The sequence below is a fragment of the Nannobrachium achirus genome, assembly GCF_963921795.1.
Source record: "Nannobrachium achirus genome assembly, chromosome: 1".
NCBI classification, from domain to species: domain Eukaryota; kingdom Metazoa; phylum Chordata; class Actinopteri; order Myctophiformes; family Myctophidae; genus Nannobrachium; species Nannobrachium achirus.
The window spans coordinates 56,997,372-57,017,460 of record NC_137810.1 but is presented as its reverse complement, the minus strand read 5'-3'; the positions used below and the strand labels follow the sequence as shown (position 1 = coordinate 57,017,460).

The 20,089-nt window shown below is 40.1% G+C and overlaps 2 protein-coding genes across 2 annotated transcripts in view; both read left to right on the top strand.

Annotated features, from left to right (window-relative positions):
* Positions 1–1,084: 1,084 nt before the first annotated feature.
* Positions 1,085–14,748, top strand: cope (COPI coat complex subunit epsilon). Its single transcript, XM_080725424.1, has 10 exons — positions 1,085–1,205; positions 1,544–1,606; positions 1,746–1,846; positions 5,554–5,706; positions 8,579–8,632; positions 9,526–9,607; positions 10,784–10,939; positions 12,211–12,279; positions 13,472–13,546; positions 14,418–14,748. The coding sequence occupies exons 1-10, from the start codon at positions 1,104–1,106 to the stop codon at positions 14,469–14,471; spliced, it is 909 nt and encodes a 302-aa protein (XP_080581550.1). The 5' UTR covers positions 1,085–1,103; the 3' UTR covers positions 14,472–14,748.
* A 2,247-nt stretch (positions 14,749–16,995) lies between these two features.
* Positions 16,996–20,089, top strand: part of cers1 (ceramide synthase 1) — a gene marked incomplete at both ends in the record, with an annotated part of 57,740 nt that continues 54,646 nt past the window's right edge. Inside the window, one exon of the mRNA XM_080730318.1 lies at positions 16,996–17,268. Within this exon, the coding sequence (XP_080586444.1) occupies positions 16,996–17,268 (273 nt within the window). The remainder of the gene's footprint in view (positions 17,269–20,089) is intronic.

Here is a 20,089-nt window from a genome sequence, read left to right as displayed (position 1 = left end):
GGTTTTTTCTGTCCCGTACGTCCAGAATATCAGTCCAGAATGAATAGGCTTTTTCAAAAAGCAAAATGTGTGTCCGATGTCCATATATGGCCATTTCAGTTCAGAATGAACAGGTTTTATCTGTCCTGTCCCGTCCGTCCGTCCGTCCGTCCGTCCGTCCGTCCATCCGTATGTGTGTAGTGTCCGTCCCGGTCTGATGATTGGATACTTTGAGGATTGGTCAAGCTTCACATGACAATTCGGCCCTCCAGATAAAATCATTAATTCATTCAGAATATAAAGAATGTATAGATCACAGAGTTCATAACTCTAGAACACATAGAATAAAAGTTCACCGCTTCACTAATAGGCTACAGACTTACTGTTTTTTTTTGTTTTTCTTTACATATCTACTGCATAGTACTGTGTTCTATTTGTCTGTCATTCAATGTTATATGAGATACTTCAATGGTTTCCAGTGGAAATAAGCTTAGTCTTTTCATGGATCTCCTTTTAGTAGACCTTGTACCAGTGAACTGTACCGTCATGAAACTGTACCTTTTCCTATGCAAACTTCTAATAAAGTCTTCAATCAATCAATCAATCACTTCGAACCGAGGTTTGATTTTTTGTTTTTTGTCGCATTCCTAAGACAATAATTTGATTACAATAAATTCACCCCCTTTGATTCCGGATGGGGACCCAAATGCATTGAACTCAAGTGTCCATGGCTTGAGTAATAAAAAAATATTTTGGGGGTGAACTACTCCTTTAAGTTCTCCCCAAAATAGTGCCCAATTCTCCCCAGAAATTAAAATAGAGCTCAATTCTCCACAGAAATTAAAATAGTGCCCAATTGACATATGGTTCTCCAACTTCTCCCCCAAAACCCAGGAGGACAAGTTCTTAAAAATCTAAAACGGGCTCTCAATTGCGTTACCTTTTTCTTTTTGTCCATGGGCCCAGATAATATGGTCCCCATCTATCCCCATTCCCATCTCTAGGGTAAACCACGGTGTAAACAAACTCCACATCCCACAAGCCTTAGCAGCAGGATGATGAGGAGGCGTGCGACCGACGACGACGACGTTGTTGACGTGTCAGCTGTAGAAAGTACAGTCAAGATGGCGGCCCAGCAGGGTGATGTTGACGAGCTCTTCGATGTGAAAAATGCTTATTACATTGGCAGTTATCAGCAGTGTATCAACGAGGCTCAGAAGGTTAAGGCAAGTGTTGGACTGCAAAGATTGTCAAAGGTTGTTAGGCTGACTTGCAAATTGTCTTATTATTCTCTAGTTCGTGCTCACGTCAGCTAACATTTTTAGCATCTTGTCACTGACTGGAGTCTGCTGAATGAGTTCATAGATACCCTTTATATACTGTACATTACGACAAAATGTGACATAGCTCTGTTTACACAATTGTATATTATGTTCCTCATTTTCAACTGTTTTTATTATATTTTGACACTTGTTTGGCAATGTAAACGTATGTTTTCTCATGCCAAATAAAGATCCTTTGAATTGAATTGAATTGAGTTCCTTACCAATATTTGTCTTTATAGCCTTCAGCACCAGAGAAGGAGATTGAGAGGGATATGTTCTTGTACAGAGCATACATTGCCCAGGTAAGCACTTGGAAGTAATTATTTCAAATTCGGAGATCAATGGCTTTAGGGCTATATGTCTTATTATATGAATTTGTATAAACTGAACCCAGTCCAAAATTGTGGACTAATTGTGACCTGATGGTGTTATTTATTGCAGAGAAAGTATGCTGTAGTCCTGGATGACATCAAGCCCAGCTCTGCACCTGAACTGCAGGCCGTCCGGATGTTTGCTGAATATCGCTCTAACGAAAGCAAAAGGTCAGAGCCCGTGTTAAATTATCCAAGGCGCTTTACAGAGATTGTGCATTAGATCCACCCATTTACATTCACACACACATTCATACACCGAAGCAAGAGGAAACCATGCAAGGCACCAACCTGCTCACGGGAGCATCTAGTGGGGTTCAGAGTCACTAACCCTAGGGAGCTCGGGATTGAACTGGGAACCTTTCGGGGAACCCTCTGTGTTCTGATGACGGTTTCTCTACCCCTGAGCCACTGACACCTGAGCCACTGTTGCTTGTCTCCAAAATAGGTGGAAAATGATGGAATGTCTGTTTATACTCACACACACACACACACACACACACACACACACACACACACACACACACACACACACACACACACTGCGGCTATTACTATTTAAGACCAGCTTGATGGTAAAAACGGTATACATCAGTTAAATAAGGTTATTTCACCAAATGTAGATTTGTCATATTCTAACAATAGTGTTGTTGTTACAGAATGAAGAAGAATATTTTATTTGTGTTGCATTAATCAAGGTCTGAACTTTCTTGTTATTTTGACCAGTTTCTACAAACAAAATGACACTATTTTAACTTGGGATTTGAGAGAAGTAGTAGTAGTACTTAATGTACTTGTAAGTAGAAGGTAACAAATAAGTTAAAATGAACGGTAATTCAAATTTTACAATAGTTTTTGGGCAAGTGCCTCTGAGACCTTATTGTCAGCCCCTGTTTAATCCTATGGAATTTATGGAATGCATATTTTAATAAATCATATTGATTTGATGCTCACATTAACGGGATGGTTTTTATTTTCACATGCATTGCATAAAATCCATAGGGATAGACCACAGATGGATATCATCAACTTGCGGCAGGCATTGCCCCTATTGAGTGAAAGATTAGCTATTTCAAGAATAAATAAAATAGTTAAGGTAAGGTGTTTTTTATTTTACATTGTAGTTATAGAGGACAATTATAGTGTATTAACGCGTATTTGGCTTGTTAGACAGGGATCCTTTTAAAGCCATTGACATTGCGTTGTATCACGCACATATTGCAAAGTCGGTAAGAGTTAAACTTCTCAATAGCAAGCTGTGTGTGTGTGTGTGTGTGTCCGTCTGTCTGTCTCTTTCTCTCTGTCAGACAGACGCAGACAGACAGTCTGTATTCCTGTCTTTAGTGGCGTTTCCATAAAGCCACTATTTGCGCATTAACGGCTTATTCGCAAAATGTTTTTATGGAAACACTTCAAAATGCGAATAAACTTTCATTATCCGCAAAAAAAGTTATCTGCTTAGAGGAGGAGGATTTTGAGCCTTTATCGAATAAACTAAATGCGCATAAGTGAATGGAAACGGGGCAGACAATAAATGAGAATAGATTATGACGTTCTAGGTCCATTTCCCCTGCCGCTTTACGTCCATGGTATAGCGTTAAACAAACCGGTTGTTTGCTACACACGGAGTGACACGGACTGTGTTTAAATTCCTCCCGTTTTCACCTCAAGCCATCGGTGGCGAACCCTTCCTCATTCCACAGTGTTGCGTGCCTGAAGTGCCCAATCTACAAGCTCACAGCAGCTCGCATCCACGTCTCTGCGCTGCGTTGTGAGCTTGCAGATCGGCCACCTGACCTTCCAGAGGACGCTGAAACTTGCAGGATGAGCACTGTGCAGCGACGCGACCGCGGTTTTCCCAGTGAACCGGTAGCTTTATGTATAGAGAGGAACTCTTGCCAATTTCGTAAGAGACTCGTCGCCAATTGTAATATATTTAAAAGTTATTTGGGGCCATGATGATGATGACTGATAACCCCTTCTTCCCACTACTAGACAGCGACCGAGTCACAGCAGTCAGACGTGCAGACGGTGCAGTGCTCAGGTTCGGTCTGAAAGAAATCAGCCCGATCAACTCTTGCGACCGTCGCTAATTCGAATGACACCCGCAAATGGAAACATGCTAAATTCGCTTTGTCTTAATGCGTATTTCTGATAATTCGCTTCCCTAATTCGAATAAGTTTATGGAAACATGGCTTGTGTCTCTGTCTGTCTGTCGTGTGAGAACTGAGGGTTAAAGTGACAGTTTTATTTTTACCATTTTGACTGACAAAAAAACTAAAACATTTTACAAGTTGAGGGCTGGACTGGTTCAATCAGTTGGAATTTTCTAATGGCTCTGTCAGTAATTTCAAGTGAAAATGTTTTTTCAACAGGCAAACAGCAAAAAACAAATGTTCCTTCAAAAATCTAATATATCCCTTCCCTTGTCATGTCATTAATGGTAAGATAAATGCAAAAATGAAACTGCATGCATTAAAAACTGAAAATGTATTATTAAAGCTCAATTTGCTACTCTACGATCCTCACCAATCACTGCTTTCATATAGTAAAATGAGAAAGTAAATCAAATCCACACATAAGACAAATCCGGGAACATGTACTCTTACTCCCACCGGGCTTGAAAACCCCTGTTTTCAGAGTCCACCTTTTGTTTAGACATTTTTAGGGAGAGGGGTAGCTGAATGTTGACCACAGGTGATACACTTCCGCTGCTGATCAATAGTGAAGATGAAGATGCAGGCTTGTGCTTGCAGGCCCTCGATACATTGTGGGACTTGTAGTACTATGTTGGTGCGTGCAATATACCAGCGGGCCAGTTCTAATAGTAATTACTTATCATCCCGCGGGCCAAAGGTAATTCATTCACGGGCTTGAGCTTGCCATATATGCTGTAGATGTACACCATCCCATCGCTGTATTTTAACATCAGTCATAATGGTGGTACTTTGAGAGACCCATATTTAACTTGGTGCAAAAAGGTTGAGAACCACTGCTCTAAAGTGTTGCAGAGAGATATCAAGATACTCTGAACTGCATTTGGACTTCGCCATTAAACATGTTAAATCCATATCCAAAATGTAAAATGTCTTCTCTTCGTGCTTCATGCCTTGCCTCCCCCATCTTGTGATTGGCTAGCTGCAATTTGGCCAAACCAATCACAAGGTGAAGCATAGAGCGTGAGAAACAACATTTTAAAATATGGATTAAACATGATGGCAGCCCCCGATCAACACACGTTTCCACGGGACCCTGATGCATCTTTATTTCTCTGCAACAATTTAGAGACGTTATATTTGTCAGAGAGACCAGAGAGTGGTACCAGTGGGTGATAAAGAAAGCATTGACTTTTCAAGGACCCCTGGATATCGTCATCCCAAATACAAAAAAGGTATACAGGGGTATACAGGATTCCGAAAGGAGCTAACACTTTTTTTTTTAAATCCGTGCTATTGAGCAAAGAATATTGAACCCATGAAAAGTATACTGCTCAAAGAAATGAAGGAAACAAAATGTTCCCTTAATTTATTTGAATTTATTTGAGTATAATATACTGTAGTACTGCTCAAAGAAAGCTCAAAGAATTAAGGGAACATTTTGTTCCCTTCATTTCTTTGAGCAAACTCAACTTAAGCTGGAAGTTTTTTCATTTCCTGAAAAATGAACATTTTGGAGTTAGCTGGTTTCTGCCCGACAGCAGAGATGTATAATCTATATATTTATTTTGTTTTATTTTTGTTTTATTTTTTTATAAACACATATTTCATTCAACTTGTGTTCAAGTGTTTCAACTGTCATTGTGCTTCAAAATCACCAGCCACGTCAGTCAACATCTTGACTTGATTTACTCTCTTCCCTTCTGTTCTGCTGTGTCCAGGGATGCTATTGTTGCTGATCTCGACAAAATGATGGCAAAGAGTGTGGATGCAGCCAACACAGCCTTTCTGCTCATGGCTGCCTCCATTTATTACCATGAAATGAACACAGATGCTGCTCTCAGGACACTGCACCAGGGAGAGAGTCTGGAGTGGTAAGAATCGATCAATGTTTACAATTTTAAAAGTCAGATTGCATTACAACTCTTCGCCACTTTGAAACTGGCGTTTCTATTCTCGGCTTGTCTTTGTTGGTTAGGATGTTTTGGAAAATGGCAGCTCTACAAGCTCACGATCTGTTGTTGCAACACAATGCAACACAAGTACTAATGCAACACAAGTACTACAACTTGTAGTACTATTCTGCCATGCAACAACATCACACAACAATGTAAATCAGTTAGGAATGAAGTCATGTAAACCAGAGGCATATTTTCAATGCTTAAATTTAACCAAAACTGAAATACCTACAGTTAAAAAGCTTTAAATTTAATTGGAGCCCATTAAATATTTATTCAACCAGATCAATGTGATTAAAAATACATATTTACAGTTCTGCTTACTTACTGATGTTCAGATTCAAAGAATCTGGCATTTGTCTGACAGCACAGTCAATAAATAAAGAGAAGAGACCATATTACTCTTAGCATCCCTCCTTTGGCTTTTAGAATACATTTCACAATTTTATTGATCTCTTAGAGTACAACTTGGCATTACATCGAATGGCCTCAACCTAACTTTTAAACCTATAAAGGTATGTACTGCCTGGGGAATAGTGTCAGGTCATCAGAAAAAGCTCTGCTGTTCTCTGTTCCATAGAATAGATCAGGGTTGGGCAACTTTGATGATGGAGAGAGCTTATATCTCCACACTCAGTCCAGTGGGCCACATTGCATATTGTTAGTCAGGCAAAAACCTCATCTCTAGTAAGAGTTGCAAAAATAGCCGATCTACAAGCTCAAAAGGCGTTGCACTGCGACACCTTTTGAGCTTGCAGATCTGCTATTTTTACAACTTTTGAATTGGGAGCCGCATGTGGCTCCCGGGCCACCAGTTTCCCAATATATGGAGTAGATAGATTAACATAACAACTACAGGGGATTGGGTTGTTTTGCCAGTAGGCAGAGTACACCAATTCTTTACTCAAGTAAAAGTGAAAATACTCATGTAAAACATGCTTTTGAAAAGAAATGACATGAAGTGAAAGGCAATTTCAAAGTCTTTACTCAAGTACTCATGTATAAAAGTAAGTAAGAAAATGCCTTTTCTAATGGAATTTCAAGGGTTGTTGTATATGTGAAGCGTTAATTTTATTGGAATCAAACGATAAAGGAATCTGCTATTTTAAATCACAGTGTTCACTGTTCATGTAGTAGTAGACTATTCAACATTGAGAATTCAAGTTATGTAGATCAAATATAACAATAAGATTTAATTTGACATGAGACTGAGAGCAACAATTTCACAGAGTGTTTGATAATCACCACACAGCTGGTTTTACTAATCACTTCTCTACTGTGTTGCTTCTGTCTTGGTCCCTTTCCATTGTATTTTTTGCAAGGCAAATAAATATACGAAGGGAACATCCACCCTTCCATTTTGTTGTCAGATCCGTGAGGGTTCTTGTTATACGTTTGGCATTGATTACCCGCCTCGATGTAAGACGATTGATGTGGGAAATCAGAGCAGATAATTTATCCAGGATTAACTGTTGTATTTCTGTGTGTATTTATTTTTGCTTTGAAATGTAGTGAGTAAAAGCTTAAAAGTCTAAGGTGAAAGAAATAACTCAAGTACAGATACTTTAATTTTAATTGAAGTACATTAATGAAATAATATATTTTGTAACTGCCAGTAGGCCACCAAAGTTGTGGAATGACCTAACTTCTCATCACCTGTTTTCTTACACTGTCATTGTCTGCTAGGGTTTGTCTAAGCACTTTCTAACATTAAAGGACCAGGTCACCTCTGGGACAACCAGATCTTATTTTATTGTTGTGTGGGACACGATCAACACAATCCTGAGTTATTTTTGTTTTCAATCTGTGTTTTTAGATATTTTAGTATTTCAGCCGATTTCAGCATGATACAACTGGTCATTTGATGCAAAATGCATCAAATGACCAGTTGTAGCATGCTGAAATACTAACATATCTAAAAACACAGATTGAACACAAAAAAAAATCAGGATTACAGTTTACAGTTTACAGTTTAGGCATTTAGCAGACGCTTTTAATCCAAGGCGACTTACAATAAGCAGATACAACATCGCAATAATAAACAAGATAATAGGTCAGTACATTAACAGCAATATAACAATGTAAATGGATATCTATCTAGAGAAAAACACAATATAATCAAGTTCTAAAGAAACCTAACAAACAAATGTTAACTAGCTTCATGTATGGTCATTGATTTTACTGTAGTGCTAAGGGTTTAGGTGGAGTCTGAAAAGGTGAGTCTTCAGTCCACGGCGAAAGGTAGCGAGTGAGTCCGTTGTTCTAAGTGCGACAGGGAGTTTATTCCACAACTTGGGAGCCAAGAGGGCAAACTGTCTCGGACGAGTGGATTTTTGCCCTGGAGTTTTTAGCGAGGGTTCGGTCAGCATCCCTGTGTTGGCTGATCTAAGTGAACGAGTGGGGGTGTAGGGGTTGATCAGCTTTTGGAGGTATGGAGGAGGATTGTGTTGATCGTGTCCCACACAACAATAAAATAAGATCTGGTTGTCCCAGAGGTGACCTGGTCCTTTAAGGACAGTGCTTATATATAAATAAATGTATTACTAATAGATCGTTTAAGGACCATACTGACCCAGGACCTGTACTGTGAATCACAGTAGTTACTGTGGACTTGATCATTTGAACAGTTTTGACATCTTGCTTTCATTAACTAGACTGTAGTACAATAACATTGAGATGTGCATTTAACAATGTTTTGGAAATTACTTGTGTGAAGAAGTATGCCTAATTCTCTAGAAAATATTAATAATCAAGGAATAATCCCTGATCCCTTGTCCATATTTTTCAGCATGGCGATGACCATTCAGGTGTTGCTGAGTCTGGATCGTGTTGACCTGGCAAGGTATGGATTCATTCCAAAATAGGTTTAACAGTAGATGGCATTCTATCATTGTGATATATTTTTTTCTTCAGTGAAACCTTATGTGAAGTTTCCAAGTGGCATATTAATTCATAATATATGCCCTGATGGAGACCTTGTGGTCAAAACATGTTGGCTTTTAACTCTTTTGCCATGCAATAAATCAGTGGTTCTCAACCTGTGGGACCACAACTATTTTGTGGGGTCCCCAGATGATTAGCTTAGTGTGCAACATTGTTTTCTCACACAACAGTAAACAAACCAACATATGGTTTAAGTGTATAGAGGGTTTATGCACATTTCTAAAGTGGCAATTTAAGGACTTTTTAATACCTCTAAAATGACAAATTAAACATTGGCCAAATTGTCAAATATTAGTGTCAGAAATTGTGAAAATAGCCAATCGACATGCTCACAACGCCTCTCAACGCGAGGCTTTGTCTGCTATTTTCACAATAGAACCGTGGTATACAAAATTAAATGCCTCAACTCTTAGTGCTCGTCAGGGTGGGGGTTTCCCAGTTAAAATATGATTATTTTGGGGTTCGTGGCCTGAAAAGGTTGAGAACCACTGCAATAAAGTACCGTGATTTTACGCCCGTCCTCTTTTAACTTTTTTGAGTGCTTGGATTTCTCCTCTTTTGGCATATTAATTCATTGAGTAATATCACAGGACCAGTGGTGTTACTCTTCATCGCAAGCTGCCACTTTGCCTACCCAATCGTCACTCTTATCTTTCTGTAGCCCAATATTGCAGAGTCTGCACTTGCTTAACAAATATGCTTCACCTGCATGAATTTCTGTGTGCTGAGAGCCAACACTCCCTGAGTTAAACATGTTGTCCATTTATCATGATGTGGTTATCCTGTTGACAGGAAGGAGCTGAAGAAGATGCAGGAGCAGGATGAAGATGCTACTCTAACCCAGCTAGCCACGGCCTGGGTCAATATCGCTGTGGTGAGTGGCATCAAATGAATCACCTAAGTGCAATACGCTATAGTGTGTGTAATTTGATGAACAATGATCGAATACAATGTTTCTACTATAATGTTTTAATTTGGCTAATTGCTTAATTAATTTGGCTTATTATATGGCTTTGTTGAATACTCCGTTCTGATGGGTCAAACAAGTAATTCTGCTGTCTGCTATTTCTTGAAAGTAGGCTGCTGAATAACAGACTGGTGTTCTGCCTCTGTTTACGTTGCTATGGAAGCTTATTGATTTAAAGGGATATTTCACTTTAAAAAAAAAAATTTGTTCATTTTATCGTCTAATCAGGCTTTTATGAACACTCTGGACAGTTTTTAATTTGCTTGATTCAATATTTAGATATTTGATGTAAATGCCATCGGTCCACCTTCTCCAGAGCTTCTCCCCATACACACCATTGTAACCATGATAGATTCATTAAAAACACCCATTATTATTTCTGGTGACTCGTACTACCCTTCTAATACATGAGCAGGCCATGTTTTTTCATTTTATTTTTAATAATATTTTATTTTATTACATTTTTTTTTCCATTTTCCCAAAGAATTATTAAAAATAAATGAATAAAGTTATTGAAAAAACACGGCCTGCTCACATATTAGGAGGGTAGTATGAGTCACCAGAAACAATAATGAGTGTTTTTTAAATGAATCTATCGTGGTTAAAATGGAGTTTAAAGTTACAATGTTGGTGTATGGGGAGAGGCCTTGGGCCTGGAGGGCCTGATAACATTTACATCAAATATCTAAATATTGAATCAAGCAAATTAAAAACTGTTCAGGGTGTTCATAAAAGCCTGATTAGATGATAAAAGATGATTTAAAGTGGAATATCCCTTTAAGTACCTTTCTAACGTGCTGGATTATTTAAAGTGATGCGGTCGTTATCGGAAGATTAAACCCCTTCAGGGCAAAGCAGAACTTCCATGTCAGAACGGTACAGATTTCCTGGGTTTATGTTCCATCAATGACCGCCTCACTGTGCATTATCCCTTATATGGGTCACTAAACTATTGAAATGTAATTCTATTCATATTCTGCAGTCAACCTTTTCTCACATTATAGATAGAGGAGTGGCAATGGATAAGGTTTAGATTACAGCAGTCCTCGCCAAGTCCTTGACATTTGCCATTTGTTGTTCCAGGGTGGGGAGAAGTTGCAGGATGCCTACTACATCTTCCAGGAGATGTCAGACAAGTACTCTGCAACTCTGTTGCTTCTCAATGGGCAGGCAGCCTGTTACATGGCTCAGAACAAGTGGGAGGAGGCTGAGGGAGTGCTGCAGGAGGCATTGGACAAGGTTAGACTGCTAATTTGTAACGTGCACTTCCTACATTTGAACAGTAGATGTCGCCACAGGATTAGTTTCTGACAATACAATGCAGTTGATCCATGTAGGGGCAAAGTTGGTCTCTGTCCAGACAGGCAGGAAACTAGTGGTGTGTTGGATGTCACAGAACACTGATCACTGGTTAAATTCTAACAGGATTCTGTGTCTGTGTTTTCACGCTTCTGTTCAGAGTGGAGAGAAGTGTAATGTAAAAGTGTTAATATAGTGATTGCGTCATACCTCATATCCTCCTTGGTTACAACGGGTTTTAGTCTGTAGTTTAAATGTAACATTGTTATAATTAAGCCTTTATACAAGTAATTGTAAATTTGTAACAGAGTGGCAAGAGTGATTTTACTTGTATCATTTCTTATATCTGAACAAACGTTTAGGCTATCCAGCCTTCGGCTGACAAAGACTGGATAGCCGAGACATTTGTTCATTTTAGAGACATGTAAGAAATAATAAAAGTGAACTCACTCTTGCCACTCTTGAGTGCAACCCATTGCTTGTATAAACTATAAATGTTGATCTAAGAGGATATCGCACTAGAGGAGGCGGTGGTAACAAAACGTTTGTTTATAATTCAGCCTTACAATTTTTATTGAAGAGCTCCTTGATATTATTTATTGGTTGTAAAGCACATTGTAACACACATTACTATCATTTCAGTGTGATAACCTAGTGGAATATTAACTTGGAAGTCGCCATGACCAGAGAGATCTCACTGTTATTGTCCATGGAACTTTATCAAAGATGAGATATAGTCAGCCAATGGCACAGATTAGGCTGCACTCACATACTACTTGCGGTCATATAATGCATGTGGTCCCATACTACATACAGTCATGCGTACTACTGTATGTTCAGTCACATACTACAGTATATACAGTCAAATACTACACTACATAGTCTCATACTATATTTAGTCACATAATTGATGCAGTCCCTTAGGACATGCGCATACAGGTCATGTGCTACACACAGTCACATAGTTTACATGCAGTTACACACTGTATTACAGTTACATGCTACATAAAATGATGTACTAGTCATGTGCCACAATAAATGTTTGAGATGTCTGCATTTTAAGTGTTAGGAGCTAGTAACTTTTTTTCTTTTCTTGTACAACGTATCCACTTTTATTTATCCGTTTTTTTCTATGTTTTCCAGTGGTATGTGTGTGGTTAAATCTCCTCCTCTCGCTCCCATCCTTCTATATCTATCCCTCTGCTATTTAGGATAGCAGCCACCCTGAGACGCTGATCAACCTCATAGTGCTGACCCAGCACCTGGCCAAAGCTCCCGAGGTGAGACTTTGCACCTAAAAGCTGTTACCAGGAGACTCATGAGACAGCCGTGAGCGTTTCTACCAGACAAACCCAGCCTTTAGTCGAACTAAAGATTTTAAACTTCATCCATACAAATCCATACTTTCACAGCATAGGTGAAACCCATTGTCAGTTTAATTTGCTTCTGTCGGTGGGATGAAACCAGGGGAATGTGGTCAGGAGCAGTCTAGTTTCCACAGGTCCTCTTGTGGGGGAGAACAGAAATATGAAGGGGTGTAGTTGCTTGTTATATTTTCGCAAGAGCTTTGTTCCCACAGACATACAAGCTTTAAATAAATAACCTCCTCTTAAGTTACATGAAATCCAGCCTGTGGTGCGTACTGCGTAGAGTATCAATCCTGTTGTGTGACCCCTTTAATTAATGCCGATTTGTTGGAGAATACATTTATATTTTGTCCACTCTGTATGTTAGAGTATTAATATAATATAACGTATACAAATTGAGGTGGTTGTATTTGGACTCCCCATTGAGACATTTAGATCCCGTGTCTAGGTTTGACACAATCCTGTTTCTGGTTTGACATATATTTTTACGTGAAGGTCAACATTCTATTTCTCCCCAGAGCAAGCAGGCAGGCTTGCTCTATTAGCTCAGTTGTAAAGAGTACAAATTCAGCACTTAGAAGACTTGTGTTCAAATCCGGAGTACAACAGGAAAGTTATGCATTGCAGCTTTAAGTGTTTTAAGTGTCCTACATCTTTATAATTATCTACAGTTCTGTAATGTTGCTCCTGTTAATGTATGTATGCGCCTACTGTGGAAAATATTGTCATCCTTGAGGGCAAATAATAATCATTTGATGTGTAATTTGCAATTTAGGAGATTAGCTGTTGCTGGTATCGAGAGCAACTTACAGTAGATAAATGCCATAGTGGTGTGAATTAGGTGTAGTTATCCAAGCCATGCTCCAAGAGAATAATAAACTTGGAAGCACATAGGTCATAAGATAAAGGCCCAACTATCTGTTTTACTTGTATTACATATATCTGATACACGGTAATCTTATCCCTTGACTCGGTCATTTAAGATAAGCACAGATTGGTCTATTGGTTGTCCTTCAACTAGGTTGAAACTGTTGCTCTTTATGTTAACATACTATTTAACCTTTTCTTGTCTGGTCCTCTCTGCTCTATGTACGTCTGTTCTCAGGTAACCAATCGGTACCTCTCGCAGTTGAAAGATGCCCACAGAGCCCACCCATTTCTCAAAGACTATTTAGCCAAGGTAATGTGCTGTTGATTGGATCTGGTCATGCAAAGTGGAATCGCATCACGTGGCATTTCAGTTATTCATATTCTCTCTGGTAAAATTATTGTTTTATGTTTCCACATAAAAACGGGTAACGGATTTGAAATACCATTCCAATTCATATCTTAGTATCATCAGTGAACAGTACTAATTAAATATACTTGATTAAATGATGTGATTTATTATTACATAATGCAATGTACCTGCTGTAACTACTATTACTATTATCTTATCTATATTGTACTTGCTGTATTTTATTACTACAAATATTTTAAAACGAATCATAAAAAAGTAGTAAACACTATTGTTAATTGTAAAGATTAGAGGTTACAGTTTCAATGTTTTAAAAAAACCGACGCAACCACCCTAACAAACAGTTGCTCTCATTTGAACTTCTATAACATGTACTTGGGAGGAGATGAGGGGGGAGAGAGAACGTGACAAACATGGGCCATGTTAGTTGGGGTCACCACTCACCAGATGCATTCAATGCTGGTGGACAAGTTCTTGCAACCTTTGTTTTCTTATAAGTTAATAAACCAGCTTGGTTCTCTTTATGGCTGGAAAGCAGCTGTCCTTGGAATGGAGCCATTAAACTTTGACTCTTATAACCCTATTGTGTGTACACACACACACACACACACACACACACACACACACACACACACACACACACAGTCACACACAGAGCATAGTAATTACACAAGACAGTATATGTAAATAAACATTGAAAAGCTAGGTTATATTGAGTCAAACCATGCCGTGCACAGCTGCTCCACTAGTCAAATATTTTCCTTCTGATTATTTGAACCATTTCCTCTTTTCTCTCTGTTTTCATATTCTGCAGGAGAATGAGTTCGACAGACTAACGATGCAGTATGCTCCCACTACCATGGCATAACAGGGCCAACTGTTTTTTGCTTGGATACCCAAACAATGGGCCTCAGTTTTACACCTCGAAGGCCATACACACATACACATTGTATATGTTTTCTGTTCTGTCACTCTGGATCACTGTTAAACTAATTCAATCTCAATTTGAAACTTGGGTTATTTAAACAACTTACACTGTATTTAGCCTCATAATGGTCAACTTCATTGGTCTTTTGTATTTGCATTTATCCTTCTGTTTCCTTTAAGCATTCCTATGATTTGGTAATAAATGCTTGATTACCATGTGGAAGTCCTCTGTGTCTTTGCTTGCGAGTGAAATCTCAATTACTACAGAATACTGTTTGCCCTAAGTTTTAGACAGCGAAATCGAGCCTAACTGAAGAAGAATTCTGAATAACAATTCTATGTACTAAATGTCATGATTCTGTGTGTGTGTGTGTGTGTGTGTGTGTGTGTGTGTGTGTGTGTGTGTGTGTGTGTGTGTGTGTGTGTGTGTGTGTGTGTGTGTGTGTGTGTGTGTGTGTGTGTGTGTGTGTGTGTGTGTGTGTGTGTGTGTGTGTGTACCTAGTAGGCTGTAGGCTATAATGCATACATGGGCAACTTGCGGCCAAGGGCCCCCACCTTCACATAATGCAGGCTGCAGGTTATTGATTGATGTTATTGATTCCAGCTGTTACAATTCCAAACATGCAAACATGACCCGCTTTAATTACTTGGGTCAATATTAGTAGCTTAATGCCTAGTGCCTAGTAGGCTACTTAGGTAATTGTAGTAAATATTTTACATCCAATGTATTTTTACCAAAGTTTAACATACTGTAAGTCTGTATAACTAAATGCATTTGCAATCAAATTTACTTTTCAGTTATTACGTCAGGGACATGCGTTATGTTAAAATATGGAGATAAGGGGTTTCTGTCAACAGCAACAATATGCAATGTGGCCTGCCATTCAGAAGATTGACTTCCATTATTCTAAATGAAGGTGTCACCTAAACCTAACCTTAACCCTAACCTCAGTGGGGTTATTTCTGAATGGAGATGTTTCTAAGTGGGGGTGTTTCTGAATGGAGGTCTGCCCCCTGTGGCCCCCTGGACTAACTACTGGGTGAGTGTGGAAATATAGTGGCCCTCTTCCCATCATCAAAGTTGCCCAATGCCCACCCCTTCTATTTTGTCTGTGTAGTCCATAGTCTGGTCAGCCAGCCTACTGTGCAGTGTGTACTGTCTCTTTAAAAACCATCCTTTTACGCAGCGGTTCAAGAAGAAGATAGCGGGCCAAGCATAATTACGTCACGCGTCTCCGGGCTTTTTCTTTGGTTTCCCATAAACTTCTAAATCAAATGGCTCAGTGGACGGCCGATGGAAGCGGTCCCCCCAACACCACCACGAGACGGAGACCAACGCTATTTTGACTTTTGTGTTTTAGGCAATAGAATTTATTCGGACTGTGCCGTATGGTGTCACGTTCTACAATAGACTCCCATTGAAGTAGCGCGCATTTTCCCCTCTCTCTGTCTGTCACACTGACAGCCCGGCCAGGACACGTTGACCAACACAGCAGCAGCACAGCAGAGGAGGCCGAATATTCACAGGATAATAATTCTCCTTCATCCTTTTTTTTTTCTTCTTTTTTTTTTACAGTACGTTTTTTCCTGCTGTAACGAAAATATTTTCGCCTCATGACCGCGGGTCTGGTAGGAATATAAGGCTTACACGACCACAGGAGAAAACGTTATTGTATAGGCTATCATTAACGACGAATAACGGAACGTAGCGGCACAATACTCGCATGTGCTCGTACTGTAACGTATTGCATGTTACAGCACATGTATGAGCTGGGGACACAAGAAGACTAGGCATCGAATTTAACCGTTTAATAGTGACGCGCGGGAGCGGCGGTTATCGACGTTTGTAACGTGTTGCTGTGCGGTACCATTTCAATTTCATTATTACGTATTATTATCCTCCAAATAAGCTGCTTGCAAATGCTGGTCTGTTCAGTATTGTGTGCTTTTGATTTAGCCAAGCGGCTAACGACGACGCAACGGGGGCCAGTGATGAAGCAGCGTGCGTAGCGGGATATTATGGTGCTCGGAGTTAGAAGATCCAATCATTGATGAGGCCACCGTTAATTGCCATAACGCTCATTAATAGCGGGGCCTAAAAAAACTGTAAATAAATCCTGTATAGGCCTATAGAGGGTTGGATGCGTTCTGGGCGTCATTCGGTTCGTCTTTTATCATCAATTTACTGTATCCTGTATGTTGAAGAATGGGCCCGTCGTGTCTTAATTTAGAAAACAAAGAATTAGGCTACTGGAGACGAGGCTAAGCTGGTTAGCTAAAGCTGGTTTCCGCGTTTTGAGGTTAACAGCCAGTTGGGAGAGATTAGTGACACATACAGTAGTCAGCCCGGGACCGGCTGCCTCCTAGCCTGCCCATCGTCCCTGGCTGTATCCCTGAATCGGGGTCGGTTTTTCCCCCTGTTCCTTTTTTTTTTTTTTTTTTTTTTTTAACTGTGCCGTGCAGCAATGGATAGTCCTATGGGTGACAGCGACAGCATGGGTGACAGCAGCAGCATCAGGGAAGTGGAGCCCATGCCGGGCTATGTGGACCTCATCACCAAAGCGTCCACGGTCATGTACGGTGCCTTGAGAGACTGTAGCGATGCGTGCGGGCTGGAGCTCTCCAAGCGGACTCTAGCTGAGAACGCCAAGATCACCTGGGTGGAGATCGGCCTCTTCTTCTTTTGCGCCTTCCTATGGACTCAAATACGATGCCGACTGACGGAAAGACTGTTCAAGGTAAGAAGTAACAAGTTCAGGTCCCATCACATGATCATCACAGTAGTGTTTCTCAAACTTTCACATTTCAAGGTCTTCCCTTAGATCTGACAGTGTTTACCGGTAACGGGTTTATTTGGTTCCATTTGTACACTGTCAAGAGTTACAAACCTCTTTGGGTCAAGTTAGACCCCTCTAAAGGAACCCACAGAGTCCCTGGAATCCACTATAGGGTTCATTTGGTTCCATAGTCCCTGGAATCCACTTAGGGTTCATTTGGTTCCATTTGTACACTGTCAAGAGTTACAAACCTCTATGGCAGGGGTCTTCAACGTTTTCAGGCCGGGGACCCCCAAACTGATGGGGAGATGGAGCAGGGACCCCCTACCACCTCGTAGGGTGGGGGGGTTGGGGCTACGACATATTTTTTATTTTAAACATGTACAAGTTACAGCGAGCAGGGTGGGCCGTACCACTACCATTTCTAAACATACTACTTATTAACTGAGAAGAACCAATGTCAATAATATCAACAATCTGTCAATTGCAATGAAGATACTGCAGTTAGTTAGCTAGATGCATTAGTATAGGCTGGCCCCAGGGCCCAGGCTACCCTAGAGGAACCCACAGAGTCCCTGGAATCCACTTTGAGAACCACTGCATCCCAGAACATCCAACTAACTGCCCCTCCTCGCTTCCATCATCCGTGCATCCATATCATCAAACCCATTTCCACACCATCACAGATAATTGATGCCCCCTCTTTAACTGGTTGGCCTAATAGCTCTGCTCATTCCTTTACTCTAATTATAGGGCCCTGGTATCAAAGCACTTGAGTGTCAATGCAGCCCTCTGTTGCCTGCTCACACAGACTACGTTTTATTGAAGGCACATGCTTCATATCATATGTCACACTTTTAGAAGAATAAAACAATCCTTTTTTATCCTGGGTCATCTTCTAAGCATGTTGCACAAGACTCAAAAAGGTCCCCCCTCCCCTTATTTCTGTATGATGTCCGGGGACATGCTTTATAAACATATGTCACAGTCAGTTTTAGAAGAAGAAAACAATCTTTGATATCCTGGTGGTCTTCTAAGCATGTTGCACAAGACTCAAAAATGTCTCCCCCTCCCCTTATGATGTCCTGGGAGTCGGGGACATGCTTTATAACATATGTCACAGCTAGTTTTAGAAGAACAAAACAATCTTTTATATCCTGGACATCTAAGCTTTTCGCACAAGACTCAAAAAAGGTCCCCCCTCCCCTTATTTCTGCATGGAATGTGAAAAATACATATTTTAGAGTGAGAGCTGTTACTGTGACAACTGCAAGTGGCAATTAGAATCCAGAATGACAGTGAGATGCATGGTCTGAGACAGTGTGTGCTGCAGAGTACAGAATAAAAACAATAGAGAACGCACGCACACTCACACACACAGCAAAATCCCCAGTGTTATTTTAACTCAGAGTGTAAGAATAGACCCATAAGTATTTCATTGTGTGTGCAGTCTGTGCACATGTGCACACCCTACCACATGTTTGTGTGCATCATGTTTTAACCAAGCTTTGCTCCAATAGTAGGTTTAAGCTATAGTAACTGAGTCATTGGGAAATGGGAATGGATAGCCATTACCCCTGTTCAGATAGACAAACCATGCAATCTGTTAGAAAATATTAACCTGTTGCACAAGGCACACACGCACACGCATAAAACAGGGATATTCTTTCCTGAGGAAATGCATATGGGCCATACACACATCAATTTTGCCCACTTGTTCACAGGTAATATGTGGTGTTGTTGGCGAGCAGCATGGATGCAAGTCTTGTATGGAAAAGAGCCGTGTGAATGTAATGCAAAGTCTTTGTATTTGTGGTGGGTTGGCACAAGTGTTAGTTAATATGTGACAAACATTGTATATTTTATTGCATCCAGAAGTTCACTTCCTGCCCCACATGCACCGTATACTATCATAGTCAACACGTGTACTCTTTTTAATCCACTAGCTGTGATCGAAAGGACTAAAGACAACAAACACTGAGTGAATCAATGATTGTGAGATCAGCTATCATTGTCCTTAAATGCAGTGACAGCACAAAAATGCTATAGTCGGGCAACTTTGGAGCCAGATATTTCCTGGCCGGCGGCACATGCTTGCTTACACAGTTCATCTCAAATTTCCTCATGAGAATATGCTTCTCTTGGTGTCAGTGTGTGAGTGTTTGTAGAGCCGAATCAACACTGTGTAGACCTGAGGACTTTGACCAGGCTAAAGACAATGAAAATCAGATGATTCTGAACTTTTGTCCCATATGGATCTCATTTTGTTTTTCGTCTATGAACCTGCAGCATCAGCATCACCAGCATCAATGGTGCTGGTGGAAATATGTTTAGTGCTGTCAAATGTATTTTTATTTTATTTAATTTTTCATTTTTGCCATCCAGTAGATATACAATAGCTGCTGCTATTTGGCGAATAGTTCACTTTAGGCTGGATCAGAATTGCAGAATAGCTCAGCAGATGAGAAGCCAATTCACCCAAAAACAAAGTTGTGGTGGATGGCCTATACGTAACTGGGCAGCCTAAAATGTAATTGGATATAACAGTGACAGAAACATGCCCAGGGGCAAATCACAACACTCTGAGCCTAATTATTCAGAAAAACCCAGACCACAGAAAAACCACTGAATGATGAAAGTTCTGCTTTTTTTTGGGTAGGTCAGGAAACCTAAAAGGTATGTGAGCACGGTAGGCTAACTAGCAAGGTAATTTGTAGCTCAGCAGTATTTCCCAGTCATCATAACCACACCATATTGCCACCGAATTGTCACCGAAAGTGAC

Excerpts from the sequence above, each read along its gene's own strand:
- cope (XM_080725424.1), top strand. The coding sequence starts at position 1,104 with ATGGCGGCCCAGCAGGGTGATGTTGACGAGCTCTTCGATGTGAAAAAT. Across the intron at positions 9,608-10,783 it reads CCTGGGTCAATATCGCTGTG|GGTGGGGAGAAGTTGCAGGA; the intron begins GTGAGTGGCATC and ends TTGTTGTTCCAG. Across the intron at positions 12,280-13,471 it reads ACCTGGCCAAAGCTCCCGAG|GTAACCAATCGGTACCTCTC; the intron begins GTGAGACTTTGC and ends GTCTGTTCTCAG.